The 21,531-nt window shown below is 53.6% G+C and overlaps 6 protein-coding genes across 6 annotated transcripts; 2 read left to right on the top strand and 4 right to left on the bottom strand.

Annotated features, from left to right (window-relative positions):
* Positions 1-627: 627 nt before the first annotated feature.
* B0H18DRAFT_998717 (uncharacterized protein) lies at positions 628-1,155 on the top strand (the record flags this gene model as incomplete). The annotated part of the gene is made up of 2 exons (XM_048045505.1): positions 628-1,045; positions 1,110-1,155. A coding segment is annotated over one exon (285 nt), but the record flags the coding sequence as incomplete, so codon positions are not given.
* A 721-nt stretch (positions 1,156-1,876) lies between these two features.
* Positions 1,877-3,993, bottom strand: B0H18DRAFT_1094036 (uncharacterized protein; the record flags this gene model as incomplete). The annotated part of the gene is made up of 5 exons (XM_048032365.1): positions 3,817-3,993; positions 2,747-3,407; positions 2,393-2,657; positions 2,036-2,293; positions 1,877-1,978 (listed from the first exon to the last, which is right to left on the bottom strand). The coding sequence occupies exons 1-5, from the start codon at positions 3,884-3,886 to the stop codon at positions 1,877-1,879; spliced, it is 1,356 nt and encodes a 451-aa protein (XP_047895284.1). The 5' UTR covers positions 3,887-3,993.
* A 439-nt stretch (positions 3,994-4,432) lies between these two features.
* On the bottom strand, positions 4,433-6,958 carry B0H18DRAFT_1084293 (organic solute transporter Ostalpha-domain-containing protein; the record flags this gene model as incomplete). The annotated part of the gene is made up of 17 exons (XM_048031770.1): positions 4,433-4,602; positions 4,647-4,716; positions 4,776-4,825; positions 4,879-4,914; positions 4,940-4,985; positions 5,039-5,103; positions 5,154-5,184; positions 5,234-5,363; positions 5,436-5,538; positions 5,570-5,571; positions 5,683-5,726; positions 5,779-5,872; positions 5,926-5,948; positions 6,124-6,157; positions 6,642-6,674; positions 6,727-6,767; positions 6,827-6,958. The coding sequence occupies 17 exons, from the start codon at positions 6,956-6,958 to the stop codon at positions 4,433-4,435; spliced, it is 1,104 nt and encodes a 367-aa protein (XP_047895283.1).
* A 987-nt stretch (positions 6,959-7,945) lies between these two features.
* B0H18DRAFT_1209996 (uncharacterized protein) lies at positions 7,946-10,821 on the bottom strand (the record flags this gene model as incomplete). Its single annotated transcript, XM_048036346.1, has 12 exons — positions 7,946-8,434; positions 8,489-8,557; positions 8,624-8,813; positions 8,873-8,897; positions 8,958-9,015; positions 9,073-9,100; positions 9,155-9,204; positions 10,265-10,274; positions 10,340-10,438; positions 10,514-10,527; positions 10,596-10,674; positions 10,760-10,821. The coding sequence occupies 12 exons, from the start codon at positions 10,819-10,821 to the stop codon at positions 8,390-8,392; spliced, it is 729 nt and encodes a 242-aa protein (XP_047895282.1). The 3' UTR covers positions 7,946-8,389.
* Positions 10,822-12,701: 1,880 nt separating this feature from the next.
* On the top strand, positions 12,702-17,339 carry B0H18DRAFT_998681 (phospholipase D). Its single transcript, XM_048045504.1, has 25 exons — positions 12,702-13,120; positions 13,180-13,197; positions 13,256-13,367; positions 13,432-13,507; positions 13,564-13,731; positions 13,787-13,853; positions 13,903-13,934; positions 13,987-14,217; positions 14,276-14,359; positions 14,424-14,428; positions 14,483-14,544; positions 14,594-14,800; positions 14,853-14,898; positions 15,019-15,118; positions 15,180-15,222; positions 15,284-15,389; positions 15,438-15,496; positions 15,555-15,991; positions 16,045-16,080; positions 16,130-16,258; positions 16,305-16,352; positions 16,445-16,608; positions 16,685-16,709; positions 16,763-17,195; positions 17,253-17,339. Exons 1-24 carry the CDS (start codon positions 13,027-13,029, stop codon positions 16,841-16,843), a joined length of 2,430 nt encoding a protein of 809 aa, XP_047895281.1. The 5' UTR covers positions 12,702-13,026; the 3' UTR covers positions 16,844-17,195; positions 17,253-17,339.
* Positions 17,052-21,386, bottom strand: B0H18DRAFT_1084285 (uncharacterized protein; the record flags this gene model as incomplete). Its single annotated transcript, XM_048031769.1, has 23 exons — positions 17,052-17,084; positions 17,132-17,195; positions 17,253-17,336; positions 17,390-17,408; positions 17,461-17,508; positions 17,546-17,570; positions 17,611-17,722; positions 17,775-17,806; positions 17,830-18,319; positions 18,373-18,556; positions 18,608-18,665; positions 18,713-18,748; positions 18,803-18,924; positions 18,977-19,044; positions 19,098-19,210; positions 19,260-19,301; positions 19,359-19,547; positions 19,598-19,729; positions 19,779-19,919; positions 19,982-20,612; positions 20,665-20,950; positions 21,015-21,107; positions 21,203-21,386. The coding sequence occupies 23 exons, from the start codon at positions 21,384-21,386 to the stop codon at positions 17,052-17,054; spliced, it is 3,186 nt and encodes a 1,061-aa protein (XP_047895280.1).
* Positions 21,387-21,531: the final 145 nt, after the last annotated feature.

Genomic DNA, 21,531 nt, shown 5'->3' with positions numbered 1-21,531 from the left:
CATCATACGATCAAGGCTTCGAGGAAAGGCATAGCTTGCAAAGCGGGGATAGAGGATTTGATGAAGCATCCTGCGCATGAGAAGCACACCAAGGTGACCATTGTTGACTCATCACACTGGCGGTCAATACATCGGTTGCCCACGAGCAATAACACACATTCAATAGGCCATGAACCTAGTCACCATCTGGAGCCGTGGCATAGCTAACGGAGAAACATCTAGATCAGCATGACAAGCATGATATCAGACAACCTGTACTAGCGCACCTGTCCGAGTGTGAGTCCGCATCGCACAGATATCTGCATAACAAATGCGGGTCTTCTGAATGTCGCGCTAAACCCTGCATCAAGGATTGTCCCACATTGGTCGTCATCGCATCTTTGACTACTGCTCCTAGCGACGATGTGTTTTGCTTCCAGGTTTCCCCGCCGACATCATCTTCCTGTTCCGCTTTCATTGCCTTTCTCAGCGGCTAGGATCAACGACGTACATTGAGTCCTACCTCTTATGGACCCGGCATGGCACGGAGATCCGACGCACCTTGTACCCATCATCGTATCCATCTACGACACCGTACATCAGGTGCTAGCCTGGACTGATACCGACATGAAGTTCGGAATTACTCACCTATCCTATACGATTTCAAAGCTCGAGCAGGCCGAGGTTGTCGACGCAGCCATGCGTTCAGTTCCAGAGTTGCTGTGATCCTCAGGCTAATTGCCGTGGTCTGTTGGACTTGCAACTCTCGATTCGCCGTCTCCACGGACCCAAGCAATAGATCAAGTTCGTTCGAACACTCCCCGACCTCTCGAGCTCTTCAAGACCGTGCACGCAGCGCTAGCCATTTTGCACGTGCGGATTTATTGCAAGGCTTCAATCCTCTTAATGACACTGGCTTGCTGCGAACTTGCGGTCAACAAGCAAGACATCCTTAGTTGTAGAGAGGAGCCGAAGACGTGACTTACTGGGATAAGTCAACGAGTGTAAGTGGTGTCTTTCCGCTGGTGAGCCGAAAGCTCCGAATGGCGCACATTGCAGACACCAACTGATCATTGTTCAGCATGAGAGACTAGGGGGCAGCTGGGAACAAATCGAGACGACGGACTTACCAAGCCTTAAGCATGCCATGGCCACTAAACTACTTGTCAACGAACTGGAGGTCTGTGAAGAGGAATGCCTTACCCCGACACGCGCGTTCCGTCTTCGCTGCAATGACAAGTTAGATACTTTGCGCCATCATTCCCAGTCAAAGCCTGGACTTGAAGGCCAGCTGACGCTCGAAGGCTTGCGGTCAAAGCGCACCACCAGACAGGTGCGATACATATCCAAATCACATTACAAGAAATCTACAACGGCTCAGAAGACCCAAGCGAGGAACGTACAGAAGGGGAAGGCAACCGGTGCCCTACAACCCGAGCCACACCGTGGTCAGTAGTTTTGCGGCAAGCCGCAAAGAGTGAATGTACGGCGTCGCGCGAGGGCGGGCTGATGTAAGTAGGATATAAGGAGAAAGGGTATGACGCTGAAACACGCCACCCCGTTCGCGTGTATGGCAGCGCGGGGAAGGCGATCGTAAGTCGAACACGGTAAGGTGACGGGAAGAGAAAAAGCGGCAACAGCAATCGAGTAATCAGGCTGCAGCCGGGATTTACGCGAAGCTATGTGGCAAGAGTAGAGTACTGACAGATCAATGATACGAGATACGCCGAGAGAAATTGAGGGGACAAACCCCTCAGTGACAACGCCAATATCGTACAGACTGAGTTGGCCAGTAGTAGCACGATCAAGCGCTCAGTGGACGGGACGATAAACGGATTGCGTGGAGGACTGGCTAGAAGAGAGAGGTGGCGCGGGTCGGGAGGCAGCCGTGTCTTGTTTACATAGCGGAACCGTGTTCAGCGTTCTCAACGCCATATCGACTCTCCTCCGAAACCGCAAAGCTACCCCTCGGAGCGTCGTCGTCATTAACGCCCTGGCCCTGTGGAGGCAAGTCGGGATACAGCGATGCGGGGGCAGGCGGCGTGGGCTTGGACACAAGTCCAAAAGAATCGACCGTGGTCGGGTTCTCCGAATAGAGCTGTCGCATGCCATTGCCATTGAGAGGTGGTGGAGTGGCGGAAGTAGGCGGCGGTGAGCGGAAGGAACGTTCGGCATACGCGCGAAGCATATCATCCGGCGACATGGTGCTGCCAGGAATAGACGGCATCGGCATTGCGCCAAGGATAGGCGATTGAGGAGCCGAAGGAGCCTGGAGAACGGGCGCAGGCGGGGTCGGCAACTCAGGCTCGGGCATCTTCATTGTAGCAGGGATGACAAAGTTATCGACGGTAGGCGAAGAACCTGAACGCGAAGTGTCAACACCGCACAACGATGTTTGGAGAGCATAACTTACTGGATAGAGCGGGGCGAAGGTACCGAAGCTTGGCTGTGTCTCATCTTGTCCCCACATATGGGCATGGACGTCTTCAAGGCTGAGACTGAATGGCCCGATGGTCTGCGTTGGCGACAATTCTGCAGGTGACATCATAGAATCCGGGAGCGGGGGAAGGTGACCGGTATGGAATGCGCGCGTGCGGCGGTAATCCGAGGTCGGACGTGTCTCTGGCGCGAACGACACCCGGGACACGCGCGACTGGCGATCGGCTGCACTGTATAAACTTGCACGGAAGCCGGGGCGCATTTGCGCCATAGCAGGTGGGGATAGTTCCTCCTCCGTAGTTTGTAGGCGCAACGAGGGAGATCCAACTCCGGCTGTCCACCGTCAATCGACGAGGTCCGGTCTCCGCTGTATACGCTATTCCGGATGGCATGTGTCGCACCCGCAGTGGTAACCGACTTCCAATCTGTAGATATCGTCGACATACGCTTGTCCACCGCGACGCTGAACCGCTTCCGCTTATGCTGTCCACGCTTGCGACTGCGCCAGATATACACGCCTGCAACGATACCGGCAACGGCAAGTAGCGTCATGATTACCGCTGCAGCGACCTTGCCCTTTGACAAGCCCTGTTTCGGGACGTTATTGACGCTCTCGGCGATGGATCCAGAGGCGGTGTCACTGCTAGTAGACGCATCCTGATTTCCGCCGTACGTAGCGTTCCACATGGGGCCAATGGGAAGGGTGGCCATGAAGGTCGGCATGCCCGACTCGATGATCTCGAGCTGCAGGCTCACAGATTTGGTGGAGTTCCACCAAGCCGGCTGGAGGGTGGCATTGTAGCGTCCGTACGCATAATCGACGTTTTGCCAGATGTGGATCCGTGGGGTGGGAGCGAGGGGTGCGAACAGATAAATATCGACAGCAGTTGTATCCAAGCAGGACGTGTCCCAGCTGATTTGAAGTGGCTCCGATGAGTCGACCACGGCCGCTGCACTTGGAGATTTGTAGAACCCGCCGGTAGCGCACGCTGTATGTCGAAATCAGCTCAGCACGAAAGACTCCAGAACATCAAGATGATGGGCACCGCCTTGGACTTGAACGCGACGGACCAATGAATGTCAGCCTCCCCTTAAGGGATTCACGACACAAGGGGAATCATACTACGAGCATGGGAATCATCGGTTTTCCACACGCGACCCTCTCCTACTTCACGAAGAGTAGACAATCGACGCATGCCTCTCTACCATCTGATTGAGACAATGCGCGACTTGGGCTTGTCCCCTTTCCTCTGACTGCCAAGTCCAAGCGTCGCCCTCACAGCATTACCTGCCGTACTTCGACGGCATAGCGCCGTAGCCACGCCCCCAACTACCGCCTTGGTAGATGGACAGCCCTGCTAACAAAATATACCCTCAGAAGTAACTAGGTCAACTCACAGTCGCGTTTACGATGTCCGTGCGGGGCAACGGCGTGCCCGCTACGAATTTTGTCGTGACCGTTTGCCATCCGTTGGATTCACGGTTGAAGGAGCGTAAAGTAGAGAACGTGAAGTGAAAGGAGGGAGTGGGCGAGCAGCGGCTCCGTCGTCGTCGTCGAGAACAGGAAGGTCGGCCGCGACGAGCTTGGCGGCCAGAGCTTGGCGGCTAACAACTTCAATCACGTGCGATTACGAGATCAGTAGCTCCGTTACCCGGTATCGTAACCGGGGTAAGCATCAGTCAGTAAACCGCTGTTAGATCAGTTAGCCCATTACTACTTCGCTTACTTACATGGCTTGCAGGCAGCAAAATCGAACAGTGCCTGGTCAAAGGCCGAAACGCAGGCCCCCTCGCCATCCACCGGATTGCGCCCTAAGTAGCAGCATTTCGCGTGCATTAGTTTATACCAAGACAATGACAGATTTTACAGGCAGCCGAGAAGACGATGTCCGCAGGAAGCACTAGATATCGACGTATGAGCGAGACAAGATGGAGTCGGTCCACCAGCTATAGACCAAACAAAAACAGAAGGCATTACAGCGAAGGAAGCAAAGCGAGCAGTCTAAAACCTCTCTCACAGCGGCGGGTACTGCTTCGCCGTCTGGCCATTTGTCTCGGCTCCTGGTACCCATCCAACGACCCTCTGCTCGACGCCGGGCTCATGTTCGCCCCGGCCGTGTCTTCGCCCGACGGGTGCAGATTTGGATTGGGGCTCACGTATGTGTATGGCGCAAGCCTGATATTCTCGTCGTAGCTCATCCGGGGACGCATGCCAGTTGCTGACTCACTCGGAGCGTACGCCGTGTACTGAGGTCCGCCGACGCCGAACGCCTCGCCCAGGTTCATCTTCGTCCGTGTCTTCCCATCGAGCTCCGTGACGGTTACCGGGGTCCGCGCGTGTACGGCTTGCGGAGTACGTAGTCGATGAAGAACTTGACTGAACCAGCAATCTCGATGGCGAAGTCCACTGGACGTGGTCTGTCAGGCAGCGTAAGATGCTATGGATGGATGTGAACGTACTGTAGTTGATGCTGTCCCAGAGCGGGCGTCCTATGCCTGTCGTGACGCCATCGGCCTGTACTCTGATGCGAAAACGCCCAGATCATGAAGGCTGAGAAGAACACCATCTGAACGCATAACGTCAGCGATTGAGCCCGACATGATACAGCTTTCTGCAGACCTCAATACAAGTCGCAAGGGCATTCAAGCCGTTGGCGATGTTCGTCTCAGTCCAGTACTCCGTAGCTGCATAGCGTGTTCAATTACGCTGTGAGTAAGATGTCAAGAGCGCCCACCATGGATAACGCGACCCTCCAACGCATCGAACTGACGGATGACGGCGTGAGAGTCTGGCGAGCAGACAACTGATAGCTACGTACGACCAACCCTGGTAGAACGTGAACATGACGATCAGCTTGATGGAGAGGAACTTCGCCAGCGGTCGTCGGCCTTTCAGCTCGTCCTTGGTAAGTGCATAGAAGATGATCAGCCCATAAAGCGCGATTCTGCGAGGCATCCGCGTTAGCATGTTGTGAGAACAGTCAGCCGACTGAACTTTGGACGTACGTTATACTGACACCGTCAATGACTTCAAATATGAGTTGGCTGTTTTGAAGCTCCAAGGCCCAGACTCGCAGAGGACGCCATACGCCTGGCAGATGATACCGGCGATGGAGATGGCTGGCCGGATGATACATATTGCAGAACGGACCACTGCAAGACGGTCAGACAAAACATCACAATCATGCTCACTCCGTCGTACCTTCAGCGTGTACATAAAGTACGCCTATGCTGACGCGTCAGACTATAATTGTTGCAGCGGACGCGGTCAGAAGTACCTTTGTTGGTCTGTATCTCCAGAAGCAGAACTAGAAGAGAGTTCAGTTTCTCGTGCAATGACAGGTCGGGTTAGGCACGAACCGGGAACGGCAGTTTGTTCTTGTCCTTGCGAGCGATGGCATTGTCAACATTGTGCCCAGCTGCCGTCGCGGCAACAAATTCGATCAGCAAGAGGCTGGTCATGCAGTGAGTGGTTCCCACACAGCGACATACATACGTCGAACTTACAGGAATGCACTGAGGGTGACCGACTACGGCCGATTTAGACAACAGACGTTTCACATGTCAATACAACTAGCGCACCTCATATGCTGTGGGCAGTATGGTGAGTGCTATGGACCATCCGAACGGCGTAGGACATACCGGATTCGATAAGGGAATAGTAGGTATAACTTCGGAAGAAGCGGTAGGAGAAAATGAGATCACAGCGTAAACGGCTGGCATGTACAGTACTCGTATGCTAAAGAAGAAAAAGTTAGACATCTGCGTCAATGAGGGCACCAATCAGTCTCGGGAAGCGTAATTGTGACAGAGGTGCGTGAACCCCGTCAACAGAGCAACCGGATCAATATTATTCTATAACGATGAGCACCCTTGGCCCATTGAGCACTGGAGAGCGTCCGTCTGGCACTCTCCGTTAGAATGGAAAGCAGTGTCAAAATTAGTAGCAAAACCATCGCACGGAAGTCAGCTTCCTTGCTCGTGCCGCTCAGATCAATGGATAAAGCGGGGGAGAGAACGTGCTGTAACGTTAGGCAAACAGAGAAGAGCCATCTACAGGCGACCTCTCCGGAGGAGGTTGCGTCTCCTATTCCGGGCTGTGGGCCCCCGATGCCGCTCGACCCAGGCTACCCGGATGGGCAAGTCGTCTCCAGTGCAGGAACGGATGTGTGCACGAACTACGAGAGCTTTCCGGAACAAGTTGAAGGGAAACAGGTACGTACATTTGTCTTTGTTCTGCGGGGTTGGTGTAATGCCTGCGTCGCCACCTTCAGTTCCAGGAGCAGTAGGATCATCGAAAAAGCTCACCGCGCATGTTGCAATACATTGAAAAGGGTGAGCAGAACAGACTGCCGCCGCCAAATGTCAGCATGTCCTAGCCGAGGCAACGATCCAAGAATAGACGTACCACGCAGGCACAGCACCCCGCTATGATCCACCCTATGCGGTGGGCATCCCAATTGATGCCACTGCTGCTCCAAAAACTATCCTGCTGGACAACTGCGGTGTTGTCGGACGGGCAAAGTGTTGAGTTCGTCATCGCTGTCGTAGCTTCGTCTCTAGGCTCTGGGCCGCGGGTGGTGTTCTGGGGAGTCGATGGGTATCGCTCGGCGGTCAGATAAATATACAAGCGAAGGAGCGCAGGAGGAAGATAATGGGAGGAGGAAAGGTGAGATTTACCCACCAGCCCGCTGCAACGAGCTCGAGTCTGCTGCGCACCGCAAGTGCCGATTTGGGGCGTCGGGATGCTGACTCAGCAGCCATTATTGGCAATTCTTCTCCCTTGTCCTCCTCCTCGTCGACACCGTCACAATTCGATGAACCACTTCACCGACAGAGTCGTTGGGCTCGCTGGTCGATGTGGAGCATATTGTGCTCACCATGAACTAGACCCCTTCAAAGCCCCTGAAGGCCCCTGAGCGCACAGTGCAGTGCTTGCCGGGGGTAAACAGCCCGGACGCGCAGGCCTGGCATAGCTCTGGCTCTCATTTGATTACAGACAACAGCGCTTGCACTGCCTACCTCGCGTCTGCGTTATGCCATGGGCCGCAAGCTCAAGGCCTCAAAGGTGTTGAACAACACGCTGTTCCACGGCGACGGGCGTCGCAGCCAGCCATGCCTCTCTTCGGCTCTTGTTCTGCCTCGGCTCCGGTGAGTAAGCCATCTCACACGAAGCGTTCGTCATAATTCAATGCATAGCTTGGCTACTTCGGAACATCCTGAGTCTGTGCATACCGCGCTTGACACCGCGTGTCAAATAGCAGTGAATCGACAATGCGTGCAGCGCCGAGTAACAGCCTCACGAAGCTGTGATTCAATTGCAACGGTGTGTGACTCTCATGCGGTTTCTTCTGCCCGTTCGTTACACGTTCTCCACGTAGCCACGGCAGCAGATATGTCATGTTTCCGGCCTGAATCCTTTACACCTCCCGAATTCAATTTTATTTTCCCCCATTAAACGCTCGACGATGCTCCTCCTCAGCTTATCAGTGAATTTAACGCTTGTTCGTACTAGTTGCGAAATATGCGTTCAATTTTGTCGGTTCTCTGACGGGCAGCGGCAGTGGCAGTGTCTTGCGGCTTGTGGCACGGAGGAAACAGCCGTACTTGGCCCTGGTCTTAGCCCATTTGGACCCTCCTGCCGGCTCCTCCTGCCCGCACCTAGGGCCTGGTGCCTGGGATTGCTTTGTAAAGCAGTCCTTCCGACTCGGTCATGCCAATTTACTCAGGCTGCTACTGTGTGGTAGTAGCTGTGACAGACAAATGAACGACAAACTGCAGCTTCGCAGGTATGCATCAAGCTTCATGGCCTGTGAGACGTCTTGCGCGGCCATTTCTGATATGTTTGCTTTTCAGGGAGCATCATTACTAAGTACAAGTCTGATTTCTGGTCCTCCTTACTGCTCCTGTGGTTGGGTGCCGCCTGTGTTGCTTACTAGCGTATGTGTACCCCGTCTGCTATGCCCTTCATCTACACTTCACTCGCCGTCTGGGACACGCTTTCATTGCTGTCGGCCTGAGGAACAGACATCAGAAGGCTTTCTGCGCCACTGGAGAGTTTTAAACCTACCTTGCCCTCGTATGATTCCACCCGCACAGACCGAACAGTGGTCCTCGTCCCTTCCTTCGCCGCGTGCTGCTGTAGAAATCACCGCCCCGCATCAGCGCCACGCATCTCACGGATTCGAAGCAGCGTCCCACCCACCTCATCGTCCTTCCCCGAACCTGCCTTCGTGTCTGTCGGAGACGATTCGAGATCCGGGCCCCCTCTGCACGAGCACACCGTCGTCGATCGCGAGCGAACATGTCCCATTCCTACTTGGAACTTGCCCGCGTCATTAGCCGCATCGACGTCGCGACTGACTTCGTCGCGGTGGATGCTTCTGAAGTTCAGGCTGTGTGTACCCGGTAAGATCGTCGGGGTAATGAAGGAGACGGTGAGAGGGGCATTTACGTCGCTAAGAGGGAGTTGGCGTAGACTGCAAGTGGAAGCACAGAATGAGTGAGACTGACGTAGAAGCAGGATGAGTGGGACGTACGTTTGCTAAGCAGCGGATGCAGCGCCATGTAGATCATGTTGTATGGCATGGTCACGAACTGAGAAGATGGATCCCGATGATGTATCTTACAAACGATCTGCGCGTGAAAACGTACGGTGATGATTACAGCGAGGCCCACTACACTACAGGCATGTTTCTGTGAACAAGACGCTGGGCACGAGGACTTCATTGCTCACCTTGTGAGAAGTCCGTTGTTCACCGTCCAATACGTTAGCTTGTCGATGAGCTATGGCGTCCATCCGTCCATCAGCACTTTAATTAGGTGCACACGTAGTGAGCACGCCACGTACGCTATCCGTTCTGTATGCGTGCCCACGACTCAGCTACATCCGTGAACGCCGTACAATATACCCTACTCACTTGCTACAACATCCACAACTCGTAAGGGTCTCGTTCGAGGCGATGACAAGCACTCACTGATTGAAATTCGTCTTCTTCCGCCTCAACAAGACGACAAGTGACACGGTGATGATCCAGTCGGCGAGCGTCCCCGCACCCATACCTGTTGCAACGAGAGCCTGCCAATGAAGTATCGTCCGCCACATTTGGTGAACGCCGCGCATTACGTCTAGACTGAGTAGAGATCAGAAGCTGGATAAGACGGGACTTACAGCAATCTGGTGCGGGAGGCCAGCGAACGTGCGGATGATCAACCTGCGGATTGGTATGTACTATTCAAATGACCAGACAGAGCGGCAGTAAAATCAACGCTCACATGCGAGCTGTGACGACTGCAGAGAGGAAGATGCATGAGTGTAACAGTACCATGGTGATGTAATGGAGTTGCATACCACATCCAAATACTGGCCAGTGACAGAACGGGCTGTCAAATCGTAGAAACGTACACGAAAGCGGCAGACACACCTAGTCTGACCGAGGACAAGACTCCCTGTTGTCATGAAGTCAGTATGTCGCATCAACGCGCAGTTCTCAGCATCGAGCGGCATGCGTACGATGATGACGACGAGAGGCCAACGCCGATGACCCACTGCATCCGCGAGTAAGTCGAAACAGCCCGCCGTTCATGTGAGAATTAATCAGTACGCACGTATATATACACGCCGGGCGTAGAACCTACGCTCGAGGTGCTGTGAGTGGATGAACACAGAAGATGTGTTAAAGCAACCCACCCGTGGACAACGCATGTTATAAGAGCCTGACAGAGTCAAAGACAGCCTCAGCAATTGGACTTAGAGAAAGCTATTGTCCCACCGTGACCAGGACGCTAAGCTTTGGTATAGATTAATTCTTCCGCAGTGCCAAACGGAACGTTGGTCATAACTCACATCCCAGCTCCTGTGCATGGGTCGGACGTCGGACGTCAGCAAAACAGGTCCCGTCCACCGTCAGAATCAGCTTACCACACGGACTCTGCCAATGCGTCTGGGTTGTCATAATTCGTAACAAGGTAGTAGTAGATCATGTGCATGATGAGTATGATGTGGAGCGTATCGAGCACACTGCAGGTAGTAATCAGACCAAAATCAGACTCTGCACCTCTGGTTTTGCTTTGAAATTCGCAGACTGGCACTCACCATACAGACGACACCTGGATGACGTTCAAATCCGGAGACAGCAATCAGCGTTTGCTATGGCTTCACGCGAAGGTCGACTCACAACCCATCGTATGATCCGCGGGTCGTGAGGAAACGCTCGGTACCATTGGTACGTTTGCATGGACGTTACTCCATACCCTCTGCAGTTCATTCACTCAGTGTTACGGCATTCGGGAATGAATAGCAATACCCCGGGCCGCGCAGCGCGGAGATGCAAGGACTTACACGGCGGTGATGAGCGTCGCGATGAGCAAGGCCCCGATGGTATCGTTCCTATCCTCCGCCATCCCGTATTGAGTGGGCCCTTTGCTTGTGAGGAAAGGTGAGATGCGAGCGACGAGCTAGCGTGTCGGACAATGGAGTAGCATAGTAATAAGCCGTCCCGGAGCGCTTGGTGAGGAACGGGGTAGGACGAAGGCACGGATGCGACATGGAACGAATTGATGCATTTCAACGATTCGAACCCTTGAGACTATGGGAAAGCTACAAGTGTCAAGGCGCGTTTTGTGCCTAGCCTGCAACTCATCGAAGATGCCCGGGTCATGGTAGAAGCTGCCTCGTTCCGTCATGCAGATATCCTAGAAGATGAAGAAGGTCCATCAGAGAAGGTCCATTGAGCACAGGCCGCAGCATGCACATAAATATATGCAGAGACAGGTGCCACTTTGACATCAAACATTCTGGGTACCATAGGTCGGAAGGTACGCTCCCAGAAAGCCCAGTCGAACTGGAAGAGCAAAGTACCGAGTCCCGCGTCTGGTTATAGTTGACCAGTTTTCAGGCGTCATCCGATGCAGAACTACCGCGAACCGAGCAGGAAACGAGGTTCCAACTTCCCACCCGAGTCCCTACGCGGGTTAAGTACTAAGTGTCCACCGCTGCCAGCAGTGGCACCACAGACCGTCACGGTGACAGTGGCTAGGCCGGCCTACATGAGTCGCCAGGCAACAGCTATATTTCAAAAGCAGTCACCTTGAAGCACAGAAGTATTTGACAGCAAGGAGGCGACAACATGGACATCGAGTGCTGAGCAACTTGAAGGTGAGACTCAGACAACGAACGTCGCGGCAGCGGCTCGCGCTCTGACACGGTCACGTGAGTGGCACAGACGCGTCCACGGTGCGCGCCGCGGGCAATAGCTGCGTAGCGTTTGTCCCATTGTTTCAGTAAAATGAAGGCTGTTGCGAACACACATACGTCCTAAAAGCTAATTTGGTTAATACAGACTCAGTATCTAATACTGTTAAAGCCCTCAAATCCACCCGCATTGAACTAAGTACGTCTACTGTTTACTTAGTTCAGGCGCAGCGTCCGAAGTCGGGCTTCTATATGGTTGAAGTGGTTTATACCGGTAACTTGACTTGGTCTGAGTTTTATCCCTTGTAAGTTACTGCTGATGCTAGCGAGAATTCGCATGCACTCATGAAACTCACTCCCGTATGATTTCGTGCCCTTCGGCTGGGCGCCACGTCGGAGTGTCAATGCCCTTTCTTTCCGCACCATGACCATAACCTATCCTCTACATCACTCAAGGACCCGCTGGCGCTCAAAGGTACACCGCTTGTCTCGCTGTTGGCGAGACTCGCATATAGTATGCATCTCATGCAAGACATGTTCGTCAAAACCGACTTTCAGCAACATCCCGGTCGATGTCTCGACGTGAACGACTTCGACTGCAAGTCACAGGCGCATACATTAAGGCGATGTTGACTTGTCATACGCACTAGATGAGAGGTCGAGGAACCATGGTAAGTATAGCGTGTCGCTACGAGTGTCGAAGCGACAAACTCACTATGTGGCAGTTTCACCAGTGACCCACTTTGTGTTTTGGGTGCTGCATGACAAGTGAACGTTTCACTACCTCAAAATCGTCTCAATTTGAGACTCCCCCGGCCCTAGCCTACTAGCCGCCAAGAACGCGGCGCTCTTCCCTCCAGGTTGACAATTGTCGACATGTTGTAGATCAGCACGAGATGTCCTGGTACTACTATCCACACTCGTATGTCCGTCGCTCTTCATTCAACGTATATTAATCACATTGCCATACCTCGCATACCTCGCAGCATGCCAATGAATATCGACACTTTGCCCACAATTCGCTCTCCCACGTGGCCCTACACTGTGGCGGATTAGTCCGAGCTGATGTCGGCGTTCCACTGTCATATACCATCCTTACACCACCACCGTGTCCTGCCAATTTCCTCAAGATTTGTCTCCTATGCTCTTCCCTGTACCACTGCGCATGCGCCGACTGCATCTGCCGCTAGAGAATGGACTTGGCGGCCAAGGAAATATACGATCACATCTGACGGCGGTTGCCGAAGGCGCAGCGCGACCATCTCTTGCCGTCGCCGTCGCCGTCGACCCGATTCTTCGCTCCAGGCTGGGCAGCGTGATTGAATCGCGCGCCCACTCCTTTATGTGATACCAGGACATCTCGTTGCTTGAAGACAGCCCTCTATCATCGCTCTCACCACAACGCTGCGCTCAGGATGTCGCACTTGTTTCAGAACATCAAGCACGCCGTCGATCATGAATTTCAGAAGCTCGATAAGGGGCTTGACCATGCCCGGGCGACCGTCGAAGGTGCGTGCACATAGACATTATACGTCGTGCAGTCGCTGACGATCCGACATCGATCGCAGGCTTTCTGACCCCGAACCGTGCGTAGCCTGCATTCGCTCGTCGATCTGCAGCGCCGATCATCGTGATCTCATTCAGGCAGGCACGACTCGCCCGAGGAGCAGCGTGTTGACGCGCTTCGTCAGGAGATCAACGACGGCCATCGTTTCCAGTCCTTCGCAGACAAACGGCATGCCAACTTTGTCAAATGGTAACGTATCACGCTGCTGTGGGATCCGATGCCGAGGGGAACGGTCGCTGAAGGAGCCCTGCAGGCACATCGACGGCCATGATTATATGTACGCGCTCTCCGAGATACTGGACAGCGCGAGAGAGTGCATCTTCATCCTCGTACGTGCCCTCTTCACATCAGCTAGGTCGGCACACCCAATGATTGTGTGACCCAGGACTGGTGGCTCACCCCAGAGTTGTACCTGCGCCGACCGCCGGCTCACAATCAAGAATGGCGTCTGGATCGTCTGTTGAAGCGCAAGGCGGAGGAGGGCGTGAAAATCTACGTCGTGGTGTACAAGGAGGTCACTCAGACCATGTCCATGAGCTCTTCTCACACCAAGGTGCGTCGCGTTGCAAGCTTGCAAGCATGACTCCGTTTGACATGTGCATTTGCAGCACGCTCTCGAGGACTTGCATCCGAACATCGCGTGCATGCGCCACCCGGACCACATCGGCAGCAAGGGTATGTCGATCTCCGTGTGCTCACTACACGCAAATTGACAGTCCTGCAGACGACGTCGAGTTCTGGTCGCACCATGAGAAGGTCCGTAACGTAGTTGCGGGATGCGCCTCATCTCTTCTAACTAGTCCGGCAGCTCGTAATCGTCGACAACCACCGCGCTTGCGTCGGAGGGTTGGACATTTGTTTTGGGCGCTGGGACACGCACACGCACCCGCTTGCAGACGTGCACCCGACGGACTTTACGCGCACGCTCTTTGCCGGCCAGGACTACAACAACGCACGTGTGCTGGACTTCAAGGACGTCCAGAACTACGTCAGCAACGGCCTTAGTATCATCGAGACGGCTAGGATGCCGTGGCATGATGTGCGCTCCTGATTCAAAAGTCATTGACATTGTGCGTGGTTAACGAGGCATGGCATAGGTCCATATGACCCTGTGCGGTCCATCGGTGCTGGACCTGGTGCAGCACTTTGTCGAGCGTTGGAACGAAGTCAAGAAACGCAAGGTTCGTTATGTTCTATTGGTTCTTAAACTCAAGATGACGTTTGTATGCAAAACAGTACAGCCAGGATACGTGGGTGCCCGGAGAGGAGCTTCCTCTTTCGCTAAGCTAACTTCCCTCTTGTAGCCGCTACGACTGGCTTGCGCTGCCCCACGACATCGATGAGGCTCCCGACGAAGCCGTCGCGCGTGCGTTCCTTCCTCAGTAGCCTCCAATTCTGTTACTGATCCTCCATAGGCCACCCGTACCGCGAAGCTTGGCACAGCATGGGCCACCGATTCCGCCAGCGCTTCCACGGGCATCATCTCAGAAACGAGACTGATATACTGGACGACCCGCTGCTATACCCTCGCCCGCCAAACGGTTCAAGCACGGTGCAGGCAGTCCGCAGTGTTAGCGACTGGAGCCACGGCGTGCTTACGGAGCACAGCATTCAGAATGCTTGTGGGTCGATCCTTGCCTGAATTGGGGAGTGTGTTGACGGACGGCTGTGCAGATCGTCAGTTGATCATGGAGGCTAGCCATCACATCTACATCGGTGAGTGGTCTTGGCTGACTTTGACTTCGGAAATCGCTGAATGAAAGGGCCTCCAGAGAACCAGTTCTTGTACGTATTGATTTTCTCGCGCCTCCAAGGGTCCTCATGACGAATATTCCCGTAGCATCTCGAACACCCAAGAGGATGGCCCTGTCAAGAATCTGATCGCTAAGGCCCTCGTCGACCGTATCCTCCAGGCCGCACGGGACGGCCAGAAATTCAAGGTCGGCATGCTTGTCGGATGCCCAATGACTGTCCTTTGCTTATGAATCTTGTCGTCTGAAGGTTGTGATCGTCATCCCAGAGGTTCCTGGATTCGCGGGGCAAGGTAAGCATCCGCACTGTATTGCAATAACTCCAAACTTACCACGAGTCGCAACCGTGCTCAGTGAAGGATGAAACTTCTGTCAGGACAATCATGGCCGCGCAATACCGTACCATGAACCGTGGTGGTCACAGCATCTATGAGGAGATTCGCAAAGCTGGATACGAACCGTGAGTCGCTGCTAATCTTGCCATGATAACTGCTCACAAGACGGTCAGTACGGATTATATTCGTTTCTATCACCTGCGTGCATACGACCGTATCAATGCTCCGTATGGTTTGTGCACATTGACCGTTGCTGCATCGATGGATTTCTGAGTGCCATGCTTCTGTAGAGACCTTCTTGAAGGCTCTGGAACAGCAGAGCGGCATCACGTTCCACCAAGCCATGACAGCCTTAGCTCGCATGTGGGTAGGGAGAGATGAAGAACATAATGCACCGAAGGAGACCACCGTCGTTCTCCCTACAGGCAAATTGGCCGAGGAGATCACTGCGTCCGGTGGCAAGCCCGAGCTCAAGACGGAGACATACCAACTGCCTCAGTCGTACGAGGAGGCGAAGGACATTGTTGACCGATGGCACGATACCGCCATCCGTCTCCGAGGGGGCGGTGATATCTCAGATAATGTTGTGCAGCACATGATGCATGACCGCACGGACTTGAAGGAGGAGGGATGGCTGGGTACTCCCGATGAGGAGAAGGCTGCCTATGTATCTGAGTTGCTATACATCCACTCGAAGTTGATGATTGTGGACGATCGGCGGGTCATCGTGCGTATTCTGTGCAACTCTTTGGTGTTCGTCCTAAACTCATATATGGCCAGATGGGCTCCGCTAACATCAACGATCGCAGTCAGAAGGTATGGTAGATACATTTAGTTGTGGACACGTGCTAAATAGTACCCTCAGGGTGATGGCGATTCTGAGATCGCCCTGGTGGTCGAAGACGAAGACATGATCGAGACGACTATGGATGGGCGACCATACATGGCGACTCGCTTTGCCGCCACGCTTCGCAGGAAGCTTTACAGAGGTACAGTGAAACAGTGTTTTCATTGGCCGACCACTAAGCTCTGGCACAGAGCACCTCGGTCTTATGGCGCCACAGCTCTGCACGGGGCAACAGGAGCACGTTACGTCTTTCATGCGCCCGGCACCTCACCCGAATGACGATGAAACCGGTGACGATGAGGACAAGTGGTAGCTGATCCTCTCGCGGATGAGACTGTCGACCTCTGGAACCGTACCGCAAAGAACAACCGTGACATCTTCACGGAGGTATTCCGGCCTGTTCCGACGAATCTCGTCCGAGACTGGGATGCATACTCGGTAGGCATTTGCAGCCATGTGGGTGGGCATCAGTGCATTAACATCATGGCTAGCGCTACGTGCCGACGGTCCTCCCCGGTCATGTCGTGCCCGATATCTCGCTGACCGCGTCAAAGACCGCGTCTCGAAAGTCAGAGGGGCTCTTGTTGAGTGTCCAATAGTGAGTCACACTTGATGCCGATGGTACTTGTCATTCACGAATATGTACCGCAGGATTTCTTGATCGACCAGAAGGACTTCGTGGAAGGTGCCGATTGGATTGGCCTTAACCCGACGTTGCCCATCTACATCTAGAAATACAATGGCTCTGTAGTAGCAGTGCTTCGTATGCCAGGGATCTCGTATTGTTGCGTAATATCTTGTACATCTTTGTACGTTGTGACCGGTACTATGCTGAATGCTCATAAATGTAGCAACTATGAAATGGAAGCAGACGTTGCGCGAAATGATGTGTATGATGAATGTCCGGTGAAGTTCACTCTGGCTGCCAGCACCCCTCAAGTCAACGTGCGAGTTTCTCCAACCCTCGCGGGATCTGCACACCGATTAGCGATGTTTTGCGGAGCGTGTAACGACCATTACCGTCCATCCATGAGTATTTGCTGCTCTTTTGTAGCCGTCTAACGCTTCTTGCATTCCGTAAGGTCTGACACGACGAACGGTCATTAGATGAACATAAAGCTGTCGACCAGGCATTACGCACACGTCCCAATTCTGCGCAAGTCGGGCGGGACGAGGCTCCACGTTTGATATAGCTAGTTTGATCTGTAGCAAGATAGCCGAAATGCTGCTCGCCAGCTTTGAGTTGCATGGGCAATACAGACGATTACGAATACGAACCTGTAGCTTGGCAGCCAGCCTCACATAGAAGCGTCAGCGAGACGGCGTCCATAACCTTAGACACAGCTCACCATCGGCCGTCAGTAGATCCATGCACATAGAACCACCTAGAAGACTGTCTGATGGAATCCTAAGACAAGGTGAGGATACACTTACCACCCGTTACATGTCCTCCACCGCCCTAGAGATTTGGTCAGACGAATACACAGATCAAAACTAACCTCGCTTGCCAAGATAAAGGGCAGAAGTCGCGGCTTTAAGATACGAAAGAACGGCGGGCTATGGGGGAACGTGTGGGGAAATCGGATCTCGAAGACAAGAGAAGTGACGTTTCTGAATCATCCTTTCAGTCGTGCAACCGTGATCTACGAGTGCTAGTACTCACCGGGCTTCCATATCCTTGGCTATCGCAAGGTCCTTGTCGAAGGAATGAACTCCACGATCCATTGGTACAAATTATCTCCTATGAATTCTGTCGGCAAATGCCACCCGAGCTCTCTCATTGTCTTCGCTTGTTCTTGTTCCTTCAGCATCGCCTTTAGCTCTCTCTGCACCGCCATCGTTGCTTGCAGACTGGACTCCGAAGGGGGAGGCAGTACGTTCTCGATGCTAGCGTTCACCCAGACAGGATCATGGACCCAATCGCTTTCATCTGTTGCCCCCTGCAGCGCGTTCGTTGGTGATTGGGAGATGGTCTCGCCGTTCTTGAAAACAGTCATGTCGTCCGCGTCATAGTCGACCTCGAGGTATTCATCACGTCGTGCAGACAGAAGCTTCTCGAGCCTGTAGGAAGGTTCCGGGACTTGCACCTCTCTAGTGGCCATCGTCAACCGATTGGCGGGATCTAACTCGACATACGGAATGCTGAGTTCGGTAGATCGCTCTTCTGCTGCGGCATCTGGATTGGCGGAATGGACGAGAAGGTATCGGCTGTACGAGTATCAAGCATCAAAATTTAGGTATGGGCGTCGGCGCGGGCTTACCAGATGATCCAATTCGTGTTCGCAACCACCAGATAAGGGTTCGTGCTCACGAATCGCGAGGGCATGTTGACGATTTGAGCGAGAGCAACGCATGATTGTATGTTGAGTGAGCTGCTCTTCCAACCAGTCTGCGCCCGAGCTGAGTAACCTTGCGAGACCGTGCCATCCTTCGCGAAATAGACACCTGTCCTTCGTGTCGATATGAGCTATTATATTCATTATTTTGATAACCCACCGTCTCCGTAAGCTCTTCCGTGAGCAACTGTCTTGAACCACAATCCATGCCGAATGATCTACGAGCATTTTAGCTTGTTCGACAGTGGAAGCCATCATCACGTACTGAGTGCCAATTTTTCAACGGGGATCCATGGAACGCCTAACAGGAGGTCGTCGTCAGCAATAGTTGGTGTCCCAGTTTGTATGGACACACATAGAGTGAAGGATATTTTACAGAGTTGGCATCGGTCTGCTGCACTTCTGCCAGGGCGCTTTGAAATTTGGCCTCGGCGTCAGGGGCACCTACACTGAAGCGGAACTGCCTCCAGGAAGGATCTATGAATACGTGAGGAATGGATATGATGATTCAACACAGTGAAACTAATACCTATGTTGGTGATACGGTCCTCTTGCGAGCGCAATTCTTCCAAGTGAGCCATACAGGATCCAACACACCTATGCCACTCCTCGTTGGTTACCGATAAGACTGATCTCGTTCACAAACTCACCATCGAAGAAGCAACCATGCGGCAATGGGTACAGTGGGAGCCACGTCCCTAAGCTTGGGCTTGGATCTTCCAATGACGACCGGCTTCTCCAGATGCTTCTTCATGGACGCAATCTAGTCCCGACATTAGTGATATGAATCACCATAAAGCGGGAACACGCACGGAAGGCAGCGACTTGAACAGTTCAACGACAGATTTACACATCTTGTACGGATTAGCATGATCTCGCTCTCCGCACCACTGAACGTGCACGAAACGTACTTGGAGCGGAGTCAGCTGATCAAAGTCACAGAGCTTTTCTTCGTCCATGGGCACGGTTACCCCCGGCATGTGTGGCACACGAAGACCCATGCCGATAGGGAAGGGACCTTCTGTGGACGACTCTTTCGCGGCAATGTATGTGATAGAGACAAGGAGGTCCACGATGTCTGTATTCTCGCAGATTTCATACTTCGGAGAGATAATCAGCGAGCAACGGCATCGCGCAGCCGTACACTTACCTCCAACGTGGGGCCGAGGTTGAGGTTGTAATATTGGTATGTGCAGAGTCCTGTGTCGCAGACATACGGCTTGAGAGATTCATACCCTGTCTTGAGCTCTTCGTGGCACACGACGCAGTAGCGAGGACACAACTGTGAACGCTCAGATATCAGGATATTTAATCACAACGTGCAAACCTACTGTCAACCGTCGTAGCAAGTAACAGAAAGCCAGCAAGGGAAGATTCAGCGGAGCGGAGCGCTCATTGCCTAGGAGAGGATCAGGTGGCAAGTTGTAGCTACTGGCAAGCTCCGCTTCCTTCTCATCGGCTTGCCGTATTTGCTGAGCCAAGTAATGTAGGACAAATCCTCAGCATAGCCATGGACCAACGCACGGACACTTACCTTCCTCATACTCTTTAGGATGTCGACAGGCTTCTTCTGAAGCTTCTCGGCCTCCCATGCCAGTATTTCCGCTCCGGCCCAGCCGAGCTCATGCTCCAGCCTTAGCTGGACGACACGCAAGAAACGCTGGTTCAACAGAGTCTCTAGCGAGGCGCTCAAGCTGAACGGCTGGAAGGTGGATTCCTCGACTGCTGGCTCTTCATCCGAGGGCAGTGCTATGTCTCCTTCGTCATCCGACAAGGGCTCGTCGAAGAGCTCCTTGGCGGGCGGCGCGTCAGACGGCTGCTCCTTCAACCCAAACACGCGCACGACCGCCGCCACATGCTCCTTCTGCGGCTTGTAGATCGGCGTGAGTCCGATCCTGAATTGCGGAGAGATGCCACGCATGGCCGCATCCGAGCGCACTGTGCCGTCGGCCTGTAGCACGGGGTATGTGCCACGCAAACCTGTCACCAGCAACGTCAGATGCTGCGTTCGCGAGAGCAGCCGTCTGTCCCAGGCCATCAGGGCACGGGCGGGGATGTCCCGCGCAAGCCTGATGATCGGGATAGAGACTGAGAGCACAAAGTCGTCGACTCCGAACGGTATGAAGCCTGGGCGGTATCCGTAGGCCACCACCTCGTTGAAATGGCTGCAGCCTCATCAGTGCATGTATCAAAGTTGTAGGAAAGCCCGAGACAGACGTTTGTAGCAGGCGGTAGTCGATCTTCTCCTTGTCGACGATGTCGAGATCTAGTCCGTCGTCCGAGTGTCCATCGTAGTCGAAGTCGTCTTCCTCCATCTCTTCATCCGTGTCTACGTCGCCCGCAAGCTTCTTCGCGAGCACGGTCAGTAGCCTCTCTAGCATGTCCTCGATGGCACGCGACTGCTCCTCGTGCAGAGCTTCAATCGCTTGCGCGACGACATCAGGGACATTCTCGTCGGATGAATGGCAGAAGAACGTGTGGTTCTCCGGGTAGTCGGACGTGTCTAGGTGGCAGACGCGTGAATTCGCTGCCCATGCGTGACGCCACTTGAGGGCTATCGCGCTCACCAGAGATGAAGAAGTTCAAGGCCGCCATTACTCGCTGGTCCGAGCCCACAATACGACATTCAAACGTGCTGTCTTCGTCTCCACGTCGAAAGTCTGCGACACGACGCGTTGCGCGACGTTGAAGTCCGAATCACATCGAGCAGTCTCATAACGTACCTGCAACTCTCAATGTACCGCGCTCAAAACACTGTTGCGATGTTTCTCCATGTCCGCAATGTCTGCATTGTATCTTCGTCGGCCCTTGAGGGTACTTTTCATTGCCAGTGGCGCGTCTGTTGTCATTGAGGTTGCGGGCAAGCCAGAGGCCACGTTGTCCGAGTTGCGATCTGAGCACTTTTGACGCTTGCGCACACGTTCCCCATCCGATTCCATCTGTCGAGACCTGACCTTGAACTGTTGTCCGTTGCGAACAAAGAGTTACCAGACACTGTTGGATACTTACGTTCTCAAGTTCGGGGCACAGAGTGAAATGATATGGCAAGTAACTTCCAGAGGATCACTAGCGGTGTTTCAATTC

The sequence above is a fragment of the Fomitopsis serialis genome (genome assembly GCF_022376445.1).
Source record: "Fomitopsis serialis strain Sig1Antser10 chromosome Unknown B0H18scaffold_21, whole genome shotgun sequence".
Lineage (NCBI taxonomy): Eukaryota > Fungi > Basidiomycota > Agaricomycetes > Polyporales > Fomitopsidaceae > Fomitopsis > Fomitopsis serialis.
This window is presented reverse-complemented; position numbering and strand designations above follow the sequence as displayed.

What these genes read in the sequence shown, in the direction of transcription:
- B0H18DRAFT_998681 (XM_048045504.1), top strand. Translation starts at nt 13,027, where the DNA reads ATGTCGCACTTGTTTCAGAACATCAAGCACGCCGTCGATCATGAATTT. An exon ending in CATCACATCTACATCGGTGA is followed by an intron (nt 14,899 to 15,018) that starts GTGGTCTTGGCT and finishes ATATTCCCGTAG; the next exon opens with CATCTCGAACACCCAAGAGG. An exon ending in GGGACGGCCAGAAATTCAAG is followed by an intron (nt 15,119 to 15,179) that starts GTCGGCATGCTT and finishes TGTCGTCTGAAG; the next exon opens with GTTGTGATCGTCATCCCAGA.